Here is a 23,500-nt window from a genome sequence, read left to right on the forward strand (position 1 = left end):
GTATGCACGTTGAAAACAATTTTCAACTATCTCTGTTACTGTGGCAGTCTTTAATAATTTCTTTTTACACATCGACTAGGTTTACTTGAAACTTTGAACCACTTAAAATTCTCTAAAATTGTATAAACTCAGATTTCGAGGAGAGAAATTGTACTGTTTCGGCTACTTTCTATCAATTCAAAGCTACAAGTGAGCAACTTTTGGGTCCCTCCTACCGAAATTTTTTGGTTCAAAACTACTGTTTGAGGATTCTGAATTGTTTCAACCAACTTATAGGTGAACATTTGTATGCAATATGCATTGGAAATACAACATTTATGTGTATGTAACATTTTATATACTTACACTAGCGTCAAACAACTCCACTCGATCGGGACACTCGCGGCGTTCATCACTGTACTCCGGCATCTGGAGATCCAAAAAGTCCACATTGATACTCTTCCCAGGTGATACCTCCAGCAGCCACATGCACCGCGTGTTGGGAGGATATTTCCCATTTTCGAAGTTGGGACTTTTTATAATTTGTACCTGACCGTCGGTAAGGTTGTAATAACCTGGTCCGCACGAAGATTCCACCAGCGAAACGGTCGCTTCGAATGTTGTACCCTGTAGCGACGAATCGGTGACCATACGGACGAACATTGAAGAACTAAAGGTGTTCGCTGTCGGAGGTAGGGTATAGTTGCAGTACTTGCCTATCAGCTCGGCGAAGGGTCCGGAACCGTCGCGAATCTCAACGAAATTGTCGTTGCACGTTGTTGTGTTTCTCGACGTTCCCATGTGGAATTGATCGAAAGTAAGCTGGATTCCGTATCCGCTTGGTGCTTTAAATACGTACTGACAATCCTGCAGTTTGTTGTTATTGCTGCCAAGAACGTTTAGATTGTAGGCTCGGGAAGTTTTGTCCAACGTCACCTCGCGATCGCAGTCTTCCGCGAATAGTACCAACGCCGAGAAACCCCGATGTCCGGTCGAAAGTTGTTCGGTTTTGTAGTAAATTATACCGTGATCGCTTTTGATGGTTACAGCAGGAGCATGTGCCGTTAGATTTCCACACAGGGAGGCAAGTTTTTGGTCTGAATTTCGCAGTAATCCCTTGTAAACTTCAACACTTTCAAAGTAGCAACCATCCGAATGTTCTATTTCGAAGTCTTCAAAACGAACTACTACTTTCTTTCCCTGGGGGATTGTGATGTTCCACGTGCAGGTCACCGTGTTACCGAAGCCATTGTTTTTCACTGGAGCTTCCGGGCTTGCAATTCGCGTTGATTCCGTTATTATTCCTCCGCATGTGTCCAGTTGGTATTCGAATTTGAACCCTCTGGACTCTAGCCAACGATCGGTTCGGAATATAATGGCCACTCGATTTTTGAATCTCAAACGTCCCGGGGAATCCTGTTTGCAGTACGTTTTGAATTTTTCCCATTGGAACGGATCCACGTATTCCATTTGCTTGTAAATGGTAATGTTATCGTACATACAGATCGACGTCTGAGGTCCATCCTCTAGCGAGAAATCTAGGAAACTGAGTTTTATGAAGTTATCCTTTTCCTTCGATACGAAAGTGTAATTACACGTCGTTAGTCGCTGATAGTTCATAGGATAGCTGGGGCTGGTCATTATATTCGTTGTGGAGTCAACGGTGTAGATACCACCGCAGTTTTGCTCCCATTTTATGGTAAATCCATCACCTTCAAGGCTTGCATCCGAACGGAACACCACTCTCATCAGCGAACCGGTCGAGTTCAACGACTGCGGTGATTCCTTTCCACATACGCGACCCAGAGTGACCCATTCGTTGCCAACACGATCGAAAAATTCAACGTAATCTTTGGAGCAATTCTGGCTTTTCTCCAGGTTATATCGACCGATGAAAAAAGCCCCAATGTGGTAACCATTATCGGCACGAATCGTCCAGATACACTCCGTGTTTGGTTGGTATTTTCCATTAACGTTTGGTGATCCGAAAACATTTGTGTCCTTATGCAGAGTGCCGCCACAGCCGGAATTCATTTGGCTCAGTTTCAGTTGGAAGTTTCCACTCGAATTGTAATTCTCCGAATGATATTCAATAAACACGTGCCGTCCTTGTGTCACAATCATCTCGGTAGCAGTTCCTTTACAGAAACTTCCCAATAGTGGACTGTTCGTTGTTGGGCCATTATAGACGAGCAAGAATTCCTCCTCGCAGGATTGATTGAAGCTCATGTTCTCAAACTCTATATTAATCAATGTGTTCTCGGGGTAATCCACATACCAGGCACAATCAAGCGCTCCGTTCATGCTTGGTATGATTGGACGCGAAATGTTGTTTAAATCACTACCGAACATTCCACCGCATTCATTGACCTGGTATTGTAACTTGAAACTAACCTCTCCCAGAAAAATGCCCTGACGCGCTATGATAGATATGTGAGGGAAAGGCGACCGTACCAAATCGGATTCAGTTCCATTACCGCAATATTTTTTCAAAAACGCGTAACTTTCACCAACTACTGACTGACGTTTAATGAAGATTCCTCTGGTGTTCAGGGTACAAGCGCTACGATACTGACCTGCTTTCATGCTGCTAAAACGTAACGCCATTGTGCCTATTTTTCGCTCGGATTCAACAAAGAATACACCGGAAGTTCGTTTGTACTCACACATGTAGCTGGTCTGGTTGATAGGAGTTGCAATTAATCCTTGTTTTTCATTTAGATTACCAACACAAATCGAAGGCTCGTCGCTGCTGAAGCGCATCTTGAATCCTCTATTCGCGGACGGTATCCGAGACCAGAAATTGATCATCATCGTATTACCACTGGAATAGATTGGATCCTTATTGTAGCCACCCATAACGAATTTGATGCGAGATGAATAATCAAATCCATGATAGAAACCCAACCGCTGCAGATAGGTTGCACTGACGGTGGACAGATCCAGGTCGATAAACTCAATCTTTATTCGGCGGCCTTCCGGAACAGTGATTCGCCACTCGCAGAAGCGCTTGAAGCGCAAGCTGGTATCCGGATATCCCGGACAAATGATGTCCCCGGATGCTGCGTTAATTTCACTTCCACACCGGTTTTCAGAAGCATTGAACGAAAGCTTGAAACCACGGTACGAGTACGGATTAAAATAGTTCGGATTAAACGTTGTGAACACGATTCGTATGTGATTGTTAACCGATATGATCGACCCTGGCAGCTGAGTACCGCAGAACACTCCCAGATCAACATCGGTTGTGTTTTCACCTTGAACTACGGAGTAGATCCGGATGTTATCAACTAACGAACAATTCGCGTTACTCGGCAAATGAAGATCTTGGAATGTTACATTCAAAATAGTATTAATTTTGCTCACTACGTAGTACTCGCAAGCGGTATTGCTAGGGTAACCTCCAGGGATCGGATAGTTTTTGGACTGTATTGTACCACGGTCGCTGAGTACGGAACCTCCACACTTAGCTAGACTAACTTTCAACTTAAACCCATTTCCTGGATCGGAGATATCGGTGAAGTATCGAATTCTCAACATGTTGGATGTGGTCAATCGTGAAGGTACCGTATCGGAACTGCACATTTTCAACAGCAGTCTCGAACTGGATGTTCCACCATCCCGTAATTCAGCATATTCATTTCTACAACCCGCAGAATACTTGAGATTAGATCGTTCAAATTCGTACTTCATAGTCTCTCCAGCCGGTGCCAAAACTGTCCAAATACACTCACTATGGGTGTATGGCACCTCCGGGAAATTTGGTGTTGTTATAATCGTGGAATTCATTTTCTGCAGGACGATTCTTCCACCACACTGCATACCAATTTCCCGATAAGCTAAGCGAAACTCGTTAGTTATCACGTGACCAGTGTTGAACTTGACGAAACCTCGATTACTCGAAGTGTTCATAACCGAGGGTATGTCCGTACCACAGAATGTTCCCAAAGTGGGAGAATAATCATCTATACCGTTTTTCACGGAAACGAAACCGGTGCAACCTTCGTTTGACTTTACGATCGAAATCGCCTCAAATCGGAACTCGATAATACGACCCGGCCGCACGGTTATGTTCCACATGCACACCGAATCTATCATACGGTTGATCGATTGGTTTTCACTAGCCATCGAAGCCACAGCTATCACACCGTTTGGTTCGGTAATCATTCCTCCACACCGTAGTGTCACGATGCCAGTAAATCCTGTTCGATTGTTGAAGTAGTCTGTTCTAAACGTCACTTTCAAGAAGGGCTTTCCGTGGAACTGCGCCTTCACTCGGTATCCATAGGTACAGACTCTTTCCGCACCGGCCCAAGTCAGCATATCGGTTGACGTTGATATCTCCAAGTAATCCGACAGGCAGGCATCGGTTTCCTCTAGGTCAACGTAATTAAGTTGCAGATGTGGATGGTGTGTCGAAACCGCCGATTGGAAAATCCAACTGCAATTCAAGTGGGCTCGGTAGCCGTCGGGATATCCCGGCGAGGAAAGATTATATGAGGTAACGTTTTCGGACAGTGCAATCACCCGATGGCCACCGCAAAAATGTTCATCATTAGTCGTCGCTGTGGATTTGTCTTCTTTACCGATTTGCTCCCAATTCAGCAAAAATTTCGACGGTCCACTCGCATCAGAATGATCCAAACGGATGTAGACTACGTTCGACGTGGATTTGAATGGTTCCGGCGGTGTGAGGCCGCACAGTTCCTCCTTGAGCGCTTCGGCAGTGTCATCGTAACCGTCGAAGATCTGTGGAAGATATTGAAAAAAAAAAACCTTTGTTGTAATTAGGTATACTGGGTGCCGGGGTGTAAGGTGCTATGTAACACGACTTCCAAACTATTCTTTATAACCAAAAACATGGTTTAAATTGAATTAAAATATGTGTCACAGTATTCAATACTTGTTGTCTCACTCTTCCCGGCTATTGGGGAGCAGTGAGACAAAAAGACACTTTCACATTCGTGGTTGTAACTAATTTGGTTTAAAACCAAAACGACTGAAACCTTTTTTCAGACAACTAGAAGGATAAACCGTTTTAATGGATTGAAGACCTCTTTGGTAGCTATCACCAAAAAAATTATTGTTTTACAATAAAACTTCAAAGTGCACGGATCGGAAGGTAAGTGTGTTTGAGTCAAATCAGCACAAGAACTTTTGGAGTATTCTTTAAATATACTAAGAAATGATGAAAATTAGCGGAATTAGAAGTAAACCCTACTAGCCTAAATACGGGTAACCTTGACGGAGATCGCGTAACCAACCCTAGTGGAAATTAAGGTTGTGTACCGACAGGGAAGGAGGTACTGTGTTGTCTCGGTATCTAAGATGGCAGTCCCATTAACGGGACTCGGTAGCGTGGCCCAAATAAAGGAGGTTGCTTTCTAAATTAATTACTACGAAAATTCAAGCGAATACGGATCAGAATATTCGGTATCGGCCTAGGCGACGAAACAAGGACGACAAATGGAAACTTGGAACCAACTTGGCTAAATTTCGCAGGTGGCGACTGGGTGCTGCTCGAACAACTTGAACCCCGTAAACTCGGCATCGCAGCTCTGCAGCAAAACTGTCGCAAAGGGGGTCAGGTTTGGATAGTCTACGGCGGAAAGGCCTAGTTTTACCAAAGCGGTGGCACTATGAACGAACTGGGAACGGGTATATCGGTCAGCGAGAGATTGTTCTACGAGGACGAGGAAACGTTCAAGACATCAAGATTATCAACGACATCAACATTACGGGACATCAAGATCGTTATCGGGGATATGAACGCCCAGGTCGGTAGAGAAGAAATGTATAGACCGGTGATAGGACCCTGTAGCCTGTACACCGACACAAATGATCATGGTCAACGATGAATATACTTCGTAGCTTCCCGAAGTCTGGAGATCTAAAGCACCTTTTCCACGCAAAGATATTCACAAATCCACCTGGAGATCACTCGATTAACGTAAAATGAAGAATGAACCAGATTGACCACGTTCTCATAGATGACCGGTTCTTCTCTATCATCACGAACCTACGGGGTGAGGATATTGAGTCTGACACACGTCAAAGCCATCCTCCCTGGTTGAACATTAGGCAGATAGATAACTCGCATTCCGCCGAGAACTACGCGCGAATACTGAATGAGGCACTTCCTTCTTCCGAGGAGTTAAGTGCTTCAAACCTCGAAGACGGTTGGGACAGAATACGCTCGACCATTGGAGAGACCGCTACAGCGGAACTACGTAAAGGACCCCAGAGTATATAACATGGTTGGTTTGATGGCCAACAAGCAGTGGAGAAAAAAAATTGATTGGAAAAATTATCTGAATTCTGCCACTAACTTGACCAAATACCGACGAGCAAAAAACTAGTTGACCACCTCAAAGGCGAAATTGCAGCAGGAGGCGGAGTTAACCTAGAAGTGCTCATGGATGAAAGTAATGTCCCAGCATTTGATCTCCAAAAAGTTAAACGAGAAATTGTATTGCTGAAAATCAACAAAGCAGTTGATAAAGACCGCCTACCAGCAGAGCTTCATAAACATGGTCGAGAATCGCTAGCAATGACTCTACGCTGGATGATTTCCATGATTAGGGACTAGGAGAAGGTACCGGAGGAATGGATGGAAAGAGTGGTTTGTCCAATTTACAACTCTCTCAGAGTCTGTTACGCCGGCTGTCACTGATAGCACAGGGTTTCGTAGGGAATTACCAGGCTGGCTTCATGGTGTTCGCACCGTTTCGGTAGTACAACATTACATGTCCACACATCACATCTTTATTGATTTCAAAGCAGCAAACGATGGAGTCAATCGAGACCAGCTATGGCAGACTGACGTGACTAATCAGAGCTGGATCGAGTGATGTGTTTTGTGTGCATCTCGAGGATACTCTCGAGTCCCTTCAAGACGCGGCGAGGTTACGGTGATTAGACGAGCGGGCATCGAAACGAGAGGCATGATTTTCACCAAGGGGAGCCAACTCCTAAGGTTTTCAAATGGCTTTAATATCATTGCCAGTAGCTTTGTGACGGAAGAGGTAATCTACACTAGATTGAAAGCGATGTTTAGGAGGATTGGGCTAAAAATAAATGAGTCGAAGGCCAAATACCTGAAAGGAAGAGGTTCAAAGGAACAATCGAGTGCCTTCCATGGACGGTAACCGTTGACGGTGACGAACTAGAAGTGGTCGATGAATTTGAGGTCGCTGGTGACCGCGGATAACAACACTACGCCACGGTCAAGAAACATGCGATGCCGTACGAAGCTAACAATGTACAAAACCCTTATTAGACCGGTAGTTCTTCATGGGCTTGAAACCGTGACGCTGCTCACTGTGGACAAAGGCGCCCTTGCAGTGTTCAAGTGGAAAGTGCTACGTTCGATATTTGCCGAAGTATAAACTGAAGGTGGACAGTGGCGGAGTCGTATGAATTACGAGCTACAGGCACTGCTTGGAGATGAGATTCGCGTCGTACATCTGGGGAAAGTCGGTAGGCTTCGGTGGGCCGGACACAACATAAGGATGCCGGACGACAGTGTGATGAAAACAGTTCACTTCAATAACTCCACCGGCACCAGGAACAGGGAGGCTCAACGTCACTACGTATCATTATTTGAGTTCGAAAGTGGTTTGCAACTTCTGAGACGACTGAAAAATTAGTGACGAGTGGCCCAAGATCGAGTTGATTGGAAACGACTGTTTGAAACTGCATGAGCCACCCCGGCTCTATGCTGCTGCCCCAGATAACACAAGATCGTAATAGAAAGTTCACATAATTCAATGTCAATTTTACATATGGCTTGTATAATGGTTAGAGTTTGGCAAAAAATTGTGAACAATAAGTTGTTACTCAGTCGTGCGTGTAATCATATACAACTCATGACTGTGAATTATAAAGCAGTATAGATGATTGCACTATTAAGTTATATTTTAATCATATATTCAGAAGTATTAAGTTGCGTGTTTTAAAAACCACGCAAAATAGAATTACAAATGGTTGTCAAAATTTTCGCACGTATATTGCTACCACTTTGGTACTTATATGTTCTTATGTGGTGTGAAATACAACTTTTTCGAGATATGATTGCGTATTTCTCAGTTGCAATCGAGATACACAAACCAAATTGTTTACTGGGTGGCAACGACGACGGAGGGGACAGTAGAAGAAAGTAATGAAACAAAGATGTTAATAGTGTCCAAACAGAATGGGACAAGGCGTGAATTGGAAACAGCGGGAAACTCGGTAAGAGAGGGTGATTGAAGCAACGCTCAAGAAGTTGCGTACCGTTCCTCTTTAGTTCAATTTCGATCAGCGGATCCTCAGCGGCAGGGATGGAAGATCGGTGATTTTGATAAAATCTGTGAGTCATCGCCACACGCACAGATCACGATCCGTACAGAACATGACAAACAGTGGATCTTTAGCGTTGATCACAAGATTTTGTTCTCTAAACAGTCTCAGCAGTCGATCACAGTGTTACATCTTACCTAGCTGCGAGAAAAAAGGTCACACATGTTGTTTGTATTGTGATCATGATCATGATGACCTCATGATCTGACATGAGGTTTATCATAATCTGTACGGATCGCGACAAAGTGTTTGTAGCTTACAAGTAGTGATGTCAATGAATCTGAATCTGATCGGTTCTATGATCTTGATCGCTAGACGCGTTTTTTCCATCCCTGCTCAGCGGTATTATGATATTATGAAAACAACCTTCCAATTTGCATAATACCGAAATATTTGATAAGCGATTTTTCGAGATTTTCCAGCAAACTGTTAAGACTGTTACATGTATTTCATTTAACAAATTACCTCAAGTTGTCCTTCACAAGTGTCCAGATATTTGGCATCAATTTCGAAAACCTTAAACTTCATCGATATGACGGAGCCCACGTCGACAATAATTCTCCATGTATGAACCTCATTTCTAGCGTAATCTCGAGGATACATTGGCGATGTGATAACTCCACTTCTTCCACTCAGTTCGTTGAAGAAGTCTAGAATACAGTATTCGGTAAGCCTTTAACGAAACAAAAAACTCTACCAGGGATGGTTCGATCACTTTGACTTAATTTTGATTCATTTGACAGTACCGTCTCAGCCGAGCCAAATATGACAATGTTACGTATGGCACATTTGTAGAACTAGTTCTAATCTACAAGTTTTCTGAACAAAGTTTTGCTGTAACGTTTGTAGTTGCGGTGCTACAACGCTAGTAACTCATCAGTGACTAAATGAACGTTCATTTAGTCACTAACAAGATACTAGCATTGTAGCGCCGTAACTACAAAAGATTCAGCAAAACTTTATTTAGCAAAATTATAACCTGTTCTACAAATGTCTCATATATAACTTTGTCATATTTGGACCCGACGGTACTGTCAAATGAAACAAAATTGAGTCAAAGTGATCGAACCATCCCTGAACTCTACTCCACTCCACTTACCATACGAATACTCGGCCAAAAACCCTTTGGCAACACTTTGGTTGCTCGTTTTGAATTTAATCCAAAAACTGTTCGAAGAAGTCAAATTCAGCACCGGATTGTCACCGCAGTAATCTCCGATTAGCTTTCCACTGCCGGAATTTTCGCGCACCTCCAGGTAGTCCGTGTTGCAGTGATCCGACTCCACGATATTCAACGACTGGACATACAACCGTAGTGAATTGCCAGGAGACGCCGTCAATTGCCAGGTGCATTCCACATTCATCGGATAGGTGTTCGGGTAGTTTGGCGACGCGAATTCACCCGCAAAGGACGTTAAGTCTCCTCCACAGGCTGGGAAATAGAACTGGGTTGAACACATTATTGTTGTTTTAGTCTGAGAATGTAACATTACCATTATCTAGGACGGAATAACTGGCTACAAATTGAATGCCCAACATATTAAACAGATTGAAGTCATCGGAAGTGATGTGCACCGTTAACGAGTTTCCATTACTGACGATGGCTGGCGGAACTTTGCTACCACATCCGCTGTACCGTACGGGAGAGTTGATGTCGTCACCATCGTGGATCGTAAGGTTTGCCAGGCAATTGCCTTCTACCTCCACTACATTCATGTGCATCACTTGCAGAGTTACATGTTGCGTTAACTGGTTGGCCGTAAGAATCCACGTGCAGTTTTCCGATTTTATCTTGTAAGTGTTCTCCAATGACAGAATTCCCGACTGTAGGACGTTAATCTTGGCACCGCAGTTCTAATGAAAGCAAAAGAAATGTAGGGCTGAGTGACAGTATACTAGTAGGGGGTTGACTTACGGTTGAGTAATTAGCCCGAAATCCTTTGGCTTCTATTAATTCATCCGATTGAAACACTACCAGCAGCTGATTGCTACTAGAAATCACCGATGTGACGTTGGAGTCACTGTCACATAGGTTCAGTAACAATTTTGTTGCATCACGAACTGTTCCATCGTAGATACGAAGATAGTCCTTAGTGCAATTGGGACTTTTTATCATCCCGAGGTCTTCAATGTAAAACTGAAGTGTATAGGCGGGATCAACCTCTATTGTCCATTCGCAGGATGCGTTACTGGGATAATTCTTGGGATAGTTGGGTGAGTAGAGATAACCCTGATGAGCGTTCAAAATACCACCGCATTCTGAAAGAGAGATTCTAAAACATGCGAATTGAATGAAAACGCTATCCTTACTTGAAGCAAGCATTCGGTAGGATGCTGTAAAACCTTTGTACGTGTAGGTTTGATCACTGAAAAATTTCACATACAGCATGTGGCCAGCACTGGTAACCTTAACCGCTTCTCTTTGCGTATGACAGAATTCCGTAACGATTTGGCTGAAATCTTCTGTGTTTGATATCGAAAGTCCATCGTACCGACAATTGCCAGACGATTCCATGTTAAAGTTGAACACCGTCAGTTCAATCACATAACCCGGAGGCATCGAAATAGTCCAATGACATTGCGTATTGACCGGATATTCTTTGGGATAGTTCGGCGAAGTGAACGTTCCACTCGGTTTCGTTAGAAGACCTCCGCATCCATTTAGCTGCCATTCTAATCGAAAGCCACTGTTCTCGCCACTACTGTCCGTTCGGAAGGCTACTTGGATGGTGGAACCTTTGGAGGTGATTTTCGGCGGCATATTATTGCAGTACTTTTGAGAAATAGCTCGATCCTCATGTGGCTCGCTGATTTCTACATAATCGAAGTTACAGACGTGCGAGTTGTTCTTCTCGAATATCATACCATTCTCAATGTCAAAGTGTGAAAATTCTATGTCAATTTTGTTTCCAGGAGGTACGGTAATCATCCACGAGCAATCCACTGAACTTGGGTGCTTGTTGGGGAAATTCGGTGATTCAATTACGCCCCCAAACCCGGTAATGTTTCGCTTGCAAAGGATGTTGTATTTCAAATGAAAGCCTCGGCCTTGATTAGTATCGTCGCTTCGCATACGCATGAACGCATGGTTAGTTTTCGTATCCAACTGAACGGGATCAGTGTCGACCGTGCAGAATCGTCCCATTTTTTTACCAGCTGCATCACGACCATCGTACACTTCCAAATAATCGTACCTGCAGTTCGCATGACCTTCAAGCTCCAAGTCCATAAATACGATATGGATCGCTGAGCCTTCACTGACGCTAATTCGCCAATTACACTGAGCGTTGTTTCCATACGGTTCCGGATAGTGAGGGGAGATAATAGATCCTTTGGAAGATGTCAAAACACCACCACATCCCGTCGAAGTTCCATCCCATTCGATTTCGAACCCTGGATAGTTCCTCGAAGAATCCGTATAGAACTTCAGATACAGTTTATTGCTAAACGATATGATACCATCGAAATCATCTGTTCCGCAATATTTTCCTATCAGCGGCGAACTGACCGATCCGCCATTTCGAATCTCCAGTCCATCGAAGCGACAGTTGGTATGCTTCTCCATGGTAAAGTTCTTAACATTCAACCGAATCTGCTGGCCCATCGGAGCGGTGATCACCCATTCGCACAATTTGCTTGCCGGATAGTCATTAGGGTAGCCGGGTGACTTCAGGACGCCGGTAGTCGTATAGAAGTTACCGCCACAAACTGCAATAAGCATTCAGTTGGTTAAATTTTTGTATCACTAAATATCACTAAAAATCAATACAAAATTTCTTCTAACTTGGTTACGAATTCTCACACTCTTTTCGCTACATATAAATATGTTATTTCACATTGTCAGTAGAAGATCTTAAACAGAATAAAATCAAAGAATTTAATTGGCTCACAAAAAGGACTTCGTACGTAATTTATTTTAACAGAATTTGATATTATTTAATTAAAATTTAATGGGTAACTCCTATTTCAGGAGATTCTGTTTACCTTGGTGCAAGTAATCTAAGGGATGATCGGATATCAAACATGGCATTATGTTAAGAGTAGTATATAAGAGCTTCTAACCCGAAATGAGCAAATGATTTTTAGAGTGCTGCTATTACTGCCCTAATGTGGCAGCATGCAAAAAATGATTTACTTCGAATGCAAATAGGTACAAATCAGACAATTAAATCGAAAAGGAATAATCAGTAAAGATCGAATGAAAAACGAAAGTAATTAGGCCATTACAAATATTTTATAAAGTTTTTGTCCTTCCGGTGTTGGGCCACTGAAGGGGGCGGGGCAAAAAGAAAACAAAGGGTTTTTTTTAAATCGAGCAAAATGCGATTTAAGCACTTACAATAAAAGTTTAAACGTGAAATCCAAATCAATTCTTTCTTTTCGCATACACGTTATTATTTTCCATGCAAAATCCTACAAAATGGAAGACAAAAATGTTAAAAGAATTTCTGCCGATTTCGGAAATTCCATTGTTTGAATTTCCATTTCTGTTTCGTACTCCACTCGTAACTAATTTTTCGAGTTTTTAGGCTGGAAAGCCCACCAGCAATTGATTAAAAAAACAGAAAAATACGTATATCGTACAAATAATTTTTTTGCCTGCCCCGATTTTTCAAGTCAATTTCCAAGGGGAGGGTGACAAAAGCTTAAATATAATTTGCAATGGCCTTATTGGAAATCTGCCACTTGCAATATTGATACAAACATATTCCATTTTCGCTGCAATTCCTTCCCGTCGCATGTAGTTTCATCTTTATTCTTCCATCCTGCTCAATCGGCCGTGGCTTTCGGATATCAGCCAGATTCCACTCCTTGAAAACCACAAGGACGCCATTGCCGTTGTACCTTGATGCTTCAGAAAAAACAGCAATCTTTTCCGAAGACAATTTTTTTGATGAATTGGTTCATGGTTCTAATAATTACAAAAGCGCCATTTTTCAGTCAAATATGGCATGCTGGGTCACTCTGCCGATAGAACGACGTATTTTGTCAGCAAATTTTCATATTCAACGTTACTTTGCTTCACATTTGGCTTTGGTTTATGGTCTGGTACAAATTATACTTTGAAACTTCATAGATCAGCCCTCTTTTTTGTTTTCTGGTCATATGATTGCGAAACTCTGGCCATTGAGATTTGGAACCAGACGCTAGTCAGACGTCCTCCAAATCGTTGCAGAATATCACTGTGGATTTGAGATAATACAGCAACTCACCTAACTTTCAAGTGGATAGTCCGCGAGGCGCTACTTCAGAAATTTATGAATCACCAGCTGTTGTTGCTTGTCAGTAGAAAGTAGATCTTTTCTATCTATTATGGAGCTAAATAGATCCTCTGGTTCGAGCTGTGCATTTGTGTCTTCGATAAAGTCTTCCTTAAGTATAATAATTGATAGGTATTAAATAAATACAGTATTAAAGAATGTGCCTCAAATTGCCAACATGCACACTTATTGGACATGATAACTGAATAACGTTAATACTTCATAGAATCACAGTAAGCATTTAGGTACTGTTAGGATAAGTGCATTGGTTTATGTCATGGCGTCATCGAGACATTGCGTCACTAACCGATCCTGGACATTCGCAATAAAAGACCCGTACTAGTTGTCCGTGAACTTGCTACACGGTTGAATTATCCCAAATTCACGGTATGTGATGTCCTGAAACAATTTGGAAACTATCTGACCATCGATAGGAAACCCGTTAGACCCAGAAAAGCATAAGCATTGAATCCCAAGGCTCAATCGAAAATGGTGGCTCGTTTCGAATAGAACCCAAATTTGTCAGACCGGTTATTGGAAAGTACAGCGGACCCCGGTTTGTGTATGGTCATCGGCCTATTGAATTCACCGCCTCTAAAATATGGCTGAAGTACCTACTTCCTGCATAACCTCCCATATCGGTAAATCTGGAGATCACCTCAGCAGAGCGAATCGCAGAGCGACTACGTTTAAATTGATGGTAGGCAACACAAGGAAACCCTTGGAGTTAAACGTCTTTAAAGACTTAACCTTTTGTTGTTGACAGATTTCGCAGTAGGCTGTTAGAGCATAAGACAATTATGAAGCTAGTGCAATGAACCTATTGACTCTATCGACCAAACCTCGTGATTTAGTCATGACCTTGAAATGCGGTAAGGCATATATTAATATTTTTTGAAGCGATGGTTCTACAATTGTTGAAGGGACGGTAAGGGAAAGTAATGAAGAAGGATTTTTTGGAAATAGAGAGGAAAGAGTGGAAAGGAAGGGGGGGGGGGGTAACAGGTAGCTACGCTTAACAAGTTGTCGGTGTGACTCCTACCTTTCCAATACTGGAGACTCCTTTTGTCCAGCGTCTCTGTGGTTCATAGGTACACGGGTACCAGCGAGCCACGTGCCCTGGCGGGTGTTGTGGGTTCGAATCCGGTTATAATCTCAGATTAAAGCTTGGTTCGACCCATGCACCTTCCAGCATTGGACAAAAGGTAGGAGTCACAACGATAACTTGTTAAGCGTAGCTACCTATTTCCCCACCCCCCTTCCTTTCCACTCTTTCCCCTTCATTTCCAAACAATCCTTCTTCATTACTTTCCCTTACCGTCCCTTTATCAATTGTAGAGCCATCGTTTCAAAAAATATTACTGTTGACTCTATCTAGCAGCACTTCCCACCCAAGGATGAAGGTGGAGGAATTTTGTCTAATGAAATGTCGGTGAGGTGGTCAAAAGGTGGAAGCAGCACTACAATGAGCACTACAATGAATGTCGCAGCGGCGAAATATCAATACAGATGATGATTGGTTTAATCAGTACGGCGGATGATGGAGATGTACCGACTCCCACAATCGGTGAATTGATCAAAGCCATCAAGTAGCTCAGGAATAACATGGCAAGTGACAAAGATGGCATCGCAGCGGAACTTATCAAAATGGGCCAGGATAGATTGGCTAGCCGTCTGCATCGGCTAATAGTCAGAATCCGGGAAATAGAACCGGTACCGGAGAAGTGGAAGCACGGTATAATATGTCTAATTTACAAAAAAGATGACAAGTTGCAATGAGGGAACTTCCGAGCGAACACTATTCTCAAAGTCGCCTATAAGGTGCTCATCATTTTTCGTCGTCTACCGCCAGCTAGCAAGTATATTTGTGGAAAGTTATCAAGTCGGTATTATGGACGGGCAATCGCAAAGGACCCAATCTTTGTGTTACTACAGGTGCTCCAAAAGCGTCGCGAATACGAAGACCCTGCGAATTCCAAGGCTGCCTATGATACTATCGAACGTAAAGAGCTATTAAAAATAATGGACGAAACGGTTTTCCCGGGAAGTTGGCAAGATTGATTAAGGGCCCGATGGATGATGTACAGTTCTGTGTGGAAATACGCAAGGGACTACGACAACGCAACGCCCTGCCTCCAGTTCAACATCGCGCTAGAAGGTGTTATGGAACGTGCAGGCTTCAACAAGCGGGGTGTCTTCGACGTCAGCAGCATAGAGTCTTTCATCTTGCACGTTGAGCTTCTATGTTCTTGGTTTCGGTGGGGTTGTTGAAGAGAATTGTTTTCGTCACACTGTCATCCGGCATCCTCACATGTACCCGGCGCACCGTAGGCTTCCAATTTTCACTAGATTTACGATGGGAACCTCTCCAAGCAGTGTCTGTAGCTCGTGATTCATACGCTTCCGTCACTCTCCTCTTTCGGTTTGTACTCCATCAGTTATCGACCGCAGCACTTTCCGCTCGAATACAGCAAGGGCGCGTATGTTCTCCGTGAGTCTTCGAAGCATTTATCTTTAGCCCAATCGTCCTAGACTCCTCTTTTATTCTGGCATAGATAGCCTCTGTCGTCACAAAATTCCTGACTATGATAGCAAAGTTATCGGCGAAGCCTAGAAGGTCACTACCTTTGGTGAAAATGCTATTTATTGTTTGCTAGCTGACCCGACAAACTTCGTATTGCCACAAATTAAACTGTGTTGTACATAAATCGTGAATCTCGGATGACCTTTGTCACAATCTTGAGTATTGCAAGTTTCTGTGGAGTTCATGGGTGTTTTAATATACAAATTTTCCTCACATTAAAGTAGAAAACAACTCCCCCCATTGCTTAGCCTGATAAAATAAAGCGCCATTTCGCCGAATACCATTTTGCGGTACACCAATTCTCGGTTGACCATAACGCGGAATGTAGAGTTTCGCAGAATACCATTTCACGAAAAGCCTTACGCGGGATGTACCATTTCACGGAAAATCTTTTCGTAGACAGTACCATTTCACAGGGGTGACCCAACTGAAGAAAAGTACTAGAGGTCAGTAGATCTAGGAAAATAAATAAACCTAGTTAGAGGTGATCTCTACGGGGGGCTGCCCCCCCCGCAGTGGCTGGCGCTTCCGACGGCAGGTCGCCGGCAAATCGTTTTTGGTGGTCTTATTATTGATTAATGTTTTATGAAAGAGTAAAATTTCTCGAGTTCGATTAGTTTTCGAGTTATGCAAAAATTTCTGTTTTATTTGTATGATAGTCCTTATCCCCCTACCACAGGGGTGAGGAGTCTCAAACCATCATTAAAAAATTCCTGCCTCCAAAAACCCCCACATGCCAAATTTGGTTCCATTTGCTTGATTACTTTTCGAGTTATGAGGAAATTTGTATTTCATTTGTATAGGAGCCTCCACTCCTAAAGTGGGGAGAGGTTTCAATTCACCATAGAAAAAATTCTTGTCTCCAAGAACACCCACATTGATTATTTCTCGAGTTATAAGGAAATTTCTATTTCATTTGTATAGGAGCCCCCCTCCTAAAGTGAGAAGAGGTCTCAATTCACCATAGAAAAAATTCTTGTCTCTAAAAACACCGACATGAAAAATTTTGCTCCATTTGCTTGATTAATTCTTGAGTTATGCAGAAATTTGTGTTTCATTTGTATGGGAGCCCCCCCTCTTAGTGGGAGGAGGGGTCTCTAACTATCGTAAGAACCTTCCCTTCCCCAAAAAACCCCTATATGCAAATTTTCACGCCGATGGGTTCAGTAGTTTTCGATTCTATAAGGAACATTCGGGCAGACAGACAGAAATCCATTTTTATAGGTATAGATTTGTATGGGAGCCCCCCCTCTTAGTGGGAGGAGCGATCTCTAACCATCATAAGAACCTTCCCTGGCACCAAAAACCCCTACATACAAATTTTCACTCCGATCGGTTCAATAGTTTTCGATTCTATAAGGAACATAGAGCAGACAGAAATCCATTTGAAAAGGCATAGATTTGTATGGGAGCCCCCCCCCCCCGTCTTAGTGGGGGGAGGGGTCTTTTGCCATCGAGAGAACCTTCCGTAGCCCCATAAACCCCTACATGCAAATTTTCACGCCGATCGGTTCAGTAGTTTTCGATTCTAAAAGGAACATAGGGACAGACAGAAATTCTTTTTTATAGGTATAGATAACCCCTCCACCAAGCAGTGGTACAACGACAATAGCGTCACTGTGGTTTTGAAGGAGTGGAATTCAGTAAATATCTCAGAGTTAAAGGCTTTTAAGGAATGCTGATCGATTTTGTAGTACAAACTGAAAGTGACGAGAAGTACCGTCATCCGGGCGAGATTGTGCCAAAAAAGCATATATTTTTGCTCTTTTGCTCAGTATACACACAATTTGGGACTTAAGTTAATTACAAACCTGTCAATATATACTACATTGTTCAATTAACAACTACTGTAGAGATGGTTTAGTTACAATGAAACCTAATTTTACTGGAAGTGCATGAACTTTGGCACAATCTCACCCCTTCTAGGGGGTGACATTGTGCCAAAAACATAAGGTTAGGCTAAAAACCTAAACAGTGGACATTAGCATATTTATAAACAATATACATAAATATCAGTATAAAGTAGTTCATATGGGGCCGTCCACGAACTGAGTGGACTACTAGGGGCCGAGGGTCGGCCAAAAACAACGCATCATACAAAAAGTATGAACGAAAATAACCCGGAGAGTTCTGAAATAACTAAAAATGAGTTCGCAGTCAATCGACAGCCTTTATATAACCAGTAGCATTTCTAGGGTTAACAAGGGGGAGATATATGAAGGGGTGTATCCTAAGGGGGCATACCTATTTGATCATTTAACAAAAGTAACCATTACTTCGTTCAAGAACCCGCGACCGCAGAACTTGCGGCCTATCCCACCCCCCTCCCCCTCTCCTTAAAACTGGCAGTTTATACGCGGTATAATATATTCGTCTTATATTAGAGCGTTTATTCAAAGTATCTGAAATTTCCAGAGAAAAAGTAAAATTTAGTATAAATTATTTAGCAGACCTAAGATGCTGTTTGCTCCAAAATGGATGATGCAATATAGTCTGTCAAAATGTTGTGCTCAATAGTAAGGAATGTGAGTGTACTGGTGTATACTGACGTATTTTTGTTGTGTATGTGAAATCCACAAATTGGATCGATCATTATGGCTTGGCACAATCTCACCCCCGTGAAGCTCGAAAAGTACAAAGGTAAAGGAAAGGTAATAACCTTTCAATACATTGTAAATGATTAGTTTATATACCTTCAAGATAGCAAGTTGATGCGATTTCTGGTTTGGGTTGGTTTATGCGGGACATTTTTTACAAGCGTTATTTCCGCGTATTTTTGATCGCGAACTTTGAAACCCTGTTTAGGCTAAATAGTTTGCTAATATTATCTGTGTTTCATTCTAAGTTATGAATAAATATGTTATGTTCATCATTATTTTGAATTTAGGTCACCAGTTTCTATAGATATAATAAATTTTCACAAATAAACATTTTTGGTTTTTGGCACAATCTCACCCCCGTGGCACAATCTCACCCCGGATGGCGATACATCAAGCGCAAATGGAACTTTGCTGCCGAACAAGTGGGAAAACAACGCAGTGCAAATAATAATAATAATAATAATTGTGTTCGTGTTCGTATCATTCCGCGTTCAACTTTTATATGTAACTTTTTCAAAATACTGATCCAACTCTGATGTTTGGTGATAATTGTTTTTCAAATTAAAATTCAGCCAAAAAAAAATCGTGCATCATTTAAAGTTTGCTGACAGAATTTTAAGTTGATCTACATTTGAAGATTTGATTAACGTGCAAGAAATTTAGTTTTACTTACGTTTTTGTACATCCACAAACCTAAACGATAAACTAAAGCCATCCTTCGAGTTGGAACTGTCCGTCTTAAACCGAATCGTTACAATGTTTCCGGCACTCGTAATCGCTGGCGGTTTAACCATTCCACAGTATCGTCCAATCGAAACATTCCTCTGGGTTGAATTATCGTAAATTTCGACAAAATCATACATACAACTAGTACTTTTTTCCAGTTCAAAACTATTCCACGTTAATTGAATGGCATGTGTTTTTGGGGCCACTATCAACCATCGACAATCCAAGTCGGGCAGATAGTTTCCCTGGTCCGCTATCGATGGAGAGCGAATGGTTGTGTCTTCCGAGGTGATCACACCACCGCAAGCTACGTCAACGTAGGAGAAGTTAGCTTTGAAACCTCGTCCAGCAATCGAAAGATCCGATACGAAACGCATCGTCAGTACGTTTAATGTCGATATTGCCCTTGGCGGAACTTTTGCACTGCAATAGCGTCCAATGAGAGAACTATTGCTAGGTTCGTAGCTATCGTAGATTTCAACATAATCTAGATCACAGTTCGGGTAGGAGTTACCCTCAATGTCAAAGTCACTGAAATCTAGAAGAATCGCCTTTCCTACTGGAGCCTGTATCGTGTAATCACATTGCTGATTAGGACTGTATGCTTTTGGATAAGCAGGACTTATAATCTCCTCATTTGTATCTGAGTATACTCCTCCGCATTGTACTTTGTAGTTAAACGAAAACCCACTATGTGAGGAGGACCAATCTGTTCGGAATTTGATCAGCAAATAGTTTGAGGTCGTTGAAAAAGAAGCTGGCATACGTTCACCGCAATACCTTCCAAGTGAAGGATCATCTGGGGTTCGTCCATCAAAAATATCGAGATAATCAAATTTGCAAGAGTCGCTAGACTCCAAATGGAATCTATTGAACTTAACTTCAATCTTACTTCCCTGTGGCATCTGAATTAGATACTCGCAATTCAAGTTGTGCGGATACAAATTGTCATTGTACCGGGTAGGAGAGTTGATCTCTCCCTCAGATTTAGTGTAAACTCCTCCACAGCCAGGAACTCCTTCAATCACTGAGTAACTAATCTGAAACCCTGCATCATTGTTATCCTCATCCGAGTGAAAATATACAGTCGCTTCATTGCTTGGAGTCACTAGGGGTTCTGGATGCGTAGTATTACAGAATTTCGCCAACACAGGAGACTCATCTCGTAAGCCGTCGCTAATCTGAACAAAGTCGTACTCACAACTATTGTGCAGCTCCAGTTTCATTGTGAAAAAGTGAAACTGTAAACGCTTCCCAGGTGGTGCTGTGAGAAACCATTTGCAATCCCGATTGGGTGGATACTTTCCGGGTGATCCAGGTGAAGCAATCACGCCGTGACTTTTAACTGTTAATTCCCCACCGCAAACCGGATCAATGCTTGTCCAGCTCAGTTCAAAACCATCGTGAGCTGTGCTGTTGTCCGACCGAAACCAGAGATAAAGAAAATTATGGGTGGACAGAAGATTTCCGCCATTCGGTAGGGTATTACCGCAGAATCGGCCAATGTTATGAGCTGCCGAAGTTTTACCATCGTGAATCTAAAAATCATTTAATGTTTATACTTAGTTAGACATTATATAAAAGGGCTTAACGTTCACAAACCTGCAACCAATCAAATTTACACTCTCCAGTAGAAATAGAACCTTCCAGATGAAATTGTGTGAAGGTAATGTTCAAAATCTTGGTGTGATTGGTTTTAATCAACCATGCGCATCTAGCATTATGATTATAGGTACCGTTGTCGATTGGATACTTTAGAATGCCAGAATATGAATCTAGAATACCACCGCAGGCCCGCGAAGTTCCCTGACAACGGATTCCTGTGTAGCCCGCTGGACAACTACATACGTATCGATCTAAGAATGGAGTACACGTTCCTCCATTCAAGCACGGATTTGCCACGCAGGGTGATGTTAGTCTAGCGCAATTGGGCGGTGCTGTTCCTTGAGGACAGCTGCAAGTATAGTTGTTGCCTATGGCTGTGCATGTTCCTCCATTCTATGAAAAATGGTATTGAAAAAATTGTTTATTAAATAACAATTAACGTACCTTGCATGGATTAAATAGACATGGATTCATGGGTGTTCTGATGCATCCAGATGGCCCATAACCGGAGCCCTGGTAACCTGGTGGACAAAGACATGATATAACTCCACTTGCGTAGTCCATGCATCGTGCCAATGGATGGCAAAGGCCAGGAGTGCATCGGCTACTTTTGGCCAAACATGTTTTTCCATCGCCAGTATACTCTGGTGGACAATTTCCACATTTGTACGATCCCTGTTTTTAAATTTTATAACTAAATGTTTATTCCAATATTAATTAAAAATATTCATAACAAACCCTCAAATTGATACAAGTCACCGATGGAGACGTACTGCAACCTCCATTATTCGTTTGACACTCGTCAATATCCACACAGTAGAATCCATTTCCGGTAAACCCTGAAGGACAACCACCACAAATAAAAGAGCCAGGAAGATTTATGCAGCTAACATCCGGATCTTTGGAGCAGTGTGGCTTGGATTCCAAACACTCGTCAATATCTACCGTACAAGCGGGCATCACCCCATTCGTTTTCCACCCCTGTTCACAAATGCACTTATAACCGGGTTCTTCCTTCGTCTGTACACAGGTGCCATGGCCGCAGAGTTCGCTTCCCGAAGACATACAATCTTTGGTACGACTGTTGCAATGGATTCCTTGCCATCCACCAGCACATATGCAACTGTAACCTCCGGGAGTATTCTTGCAGGTCGCTCCATTCTGGCAACCCAGATCAGTACCAGCAAACTCTGCGCACTCGTTTACGTCGGTAGCGCAAGTGGGACCTTCCCAGTTTTTCGGACATTGACACACGAAAGAATCAAACAAACTTAAACACGTGCCACCGTTTTGACAAGGACTTGTTTTACAGTTATTTTCTCGCAGTTTGGTCATTAAATTAGCGACCTTCCGTTCCACCGCCTGTAGACGTCTGTTTATATTATTAAGACGACCCCGTGCTCGTGGACCATCAGCTTCTGATGACCTAAAATAAATTAAACGTCAGATGTAAATATCCGCTATAGTAATGCCGGAAAAAGTGTTACCCATTTTCTAAAGCGCTAACACGTTTCACTAAACCGAATGGACCCTTAACGATATTCATCAGAAACTGGAGTTGAGATGAATCCGCCCCAATCATTACGGTATCGCTGGGGAACGCTGCCGACACGTTGACCAGGCTCTGTATCATTTTTCCTAAGCTTAAATCGCCGACATTCAGATATCCGTTACCTTTCAACAGGATGGATATGTTTCGATCTACCGCGGATTCGATGACCAGGTGCCCATCGTTTGCGATGATCTTGGGCCTGCAAAATTTAAAAGAAGTTCTTGAGGGTATAGTTGTATACAAAGTAACTGGGACAGGTTTTTGAGCAAATTTTAAGATTTGGCAAAGAAATTTCATCACTATGGTTTGTCATTTTTTGCTCCTAATGTAATAGACGAGAATCGCCTTCCATGCGTAAAACTAATTAACATTTTATTTACATTAAATTACTTTTCCCAGCCCCTCATCGTCCCTTTGTTGCCTTGCAAGAGATCAACGAAACTGTTCACTGCGTATATCACTTTGCGACGGGCATCGTATCGTCTACTCTGCGGTTTTAGGCACAACTACCTCCGCCATGTGAAGCTGGTCGGGTAGTCACATCCCATCCAGCGTCCCTAACTGATCTTCAGCATCACAAACTTCACTGTCGTCTATTTTAGCACGTCACTATTGCTGCGAACACAGGCCTGGCGTACACCTCCATCTCCGTCAACTATCGATTCCTCGACGACTTCGTGCACGCAGTACTTCCGCTTGTCACATAAACAGTATACACCAACACCAGATCATCCTTCTTTATTCGCTGCCTCATTGCACCACTTAGTTGATAGAAAACACGTTCTCTTCGATTCACTTTTTCGCATTGCCATCGGTAATAGGCAGACCGCCGAGCTATTGAAGGATTGATGCA

General features: G+C 42.6%; 1 protein-coding gene across 1 annotated transcript in view; it reads right to left on the minus strand.

Annotated features, from left to right (window-relative positions):
- The window catches only part of LOC128736347 (cubilin homolog), a 36,033-nt gene that overhangs the window by 7,714 nt on the left and 4,819 nt on the right, over positions 1–23,500 (minus strand). The window contains exons 2-12 of the mRNA XM_053830823.1: positions 22,583–22,846; positions 21,834–22,521; positions 21,540–21,770; positions 21,093–21,488; positions 19,438–21,028; positions 10,630–12,027; positions 10,235–10,578; positions 9,813–10,173; positions 9,419–9,751; positions 8,785–8,969; positions 346–4,728 (exon numbers count right to left, since the gene is read on the minus strand). Coding sequence (XP_053686798.1) covers positions 346–4,728; positions 8,785–8,969; positions 9,419–9,751; positions 9,813–10,173; positions 10,235–10,578; positions 10,630–12,027; positions 19,438–21,028; positions 21,093–21,488; positions 21,540–21,770; positions 21,834–22,521; positions 22,583–22,846 — 10,174 coding nt within the window. The remainder of the gene's footprint in view (positions 1–345; positions 4,729–8,784; positions 8,970–9,418; positions 9,752–9,812; positions 10,174–10,234; positions 10,579–10,629; positions 12,028–19,437; positions 21,029–21,092; positions 21,489–21,539; positions 21,771–21,833; positions 22,522–22,582; positions 22,847–23,500) is intronic.

The sequence above is a fragment of the Sabethes cyaneus genome, chromosome 2, assembly GCF_943734655.1.
Source record: "Sabethes cyaneus chromosome 2, idSabCyanKW18_F2, whole genome shotgun sequence".
Taxonomy (NCBI): domain Eukaryota; kingdom Metazoa; phylum Arthropoda; class Insecta; order Diptera; family Culicidae; genus Sabethes; species Sabethes cyaneus.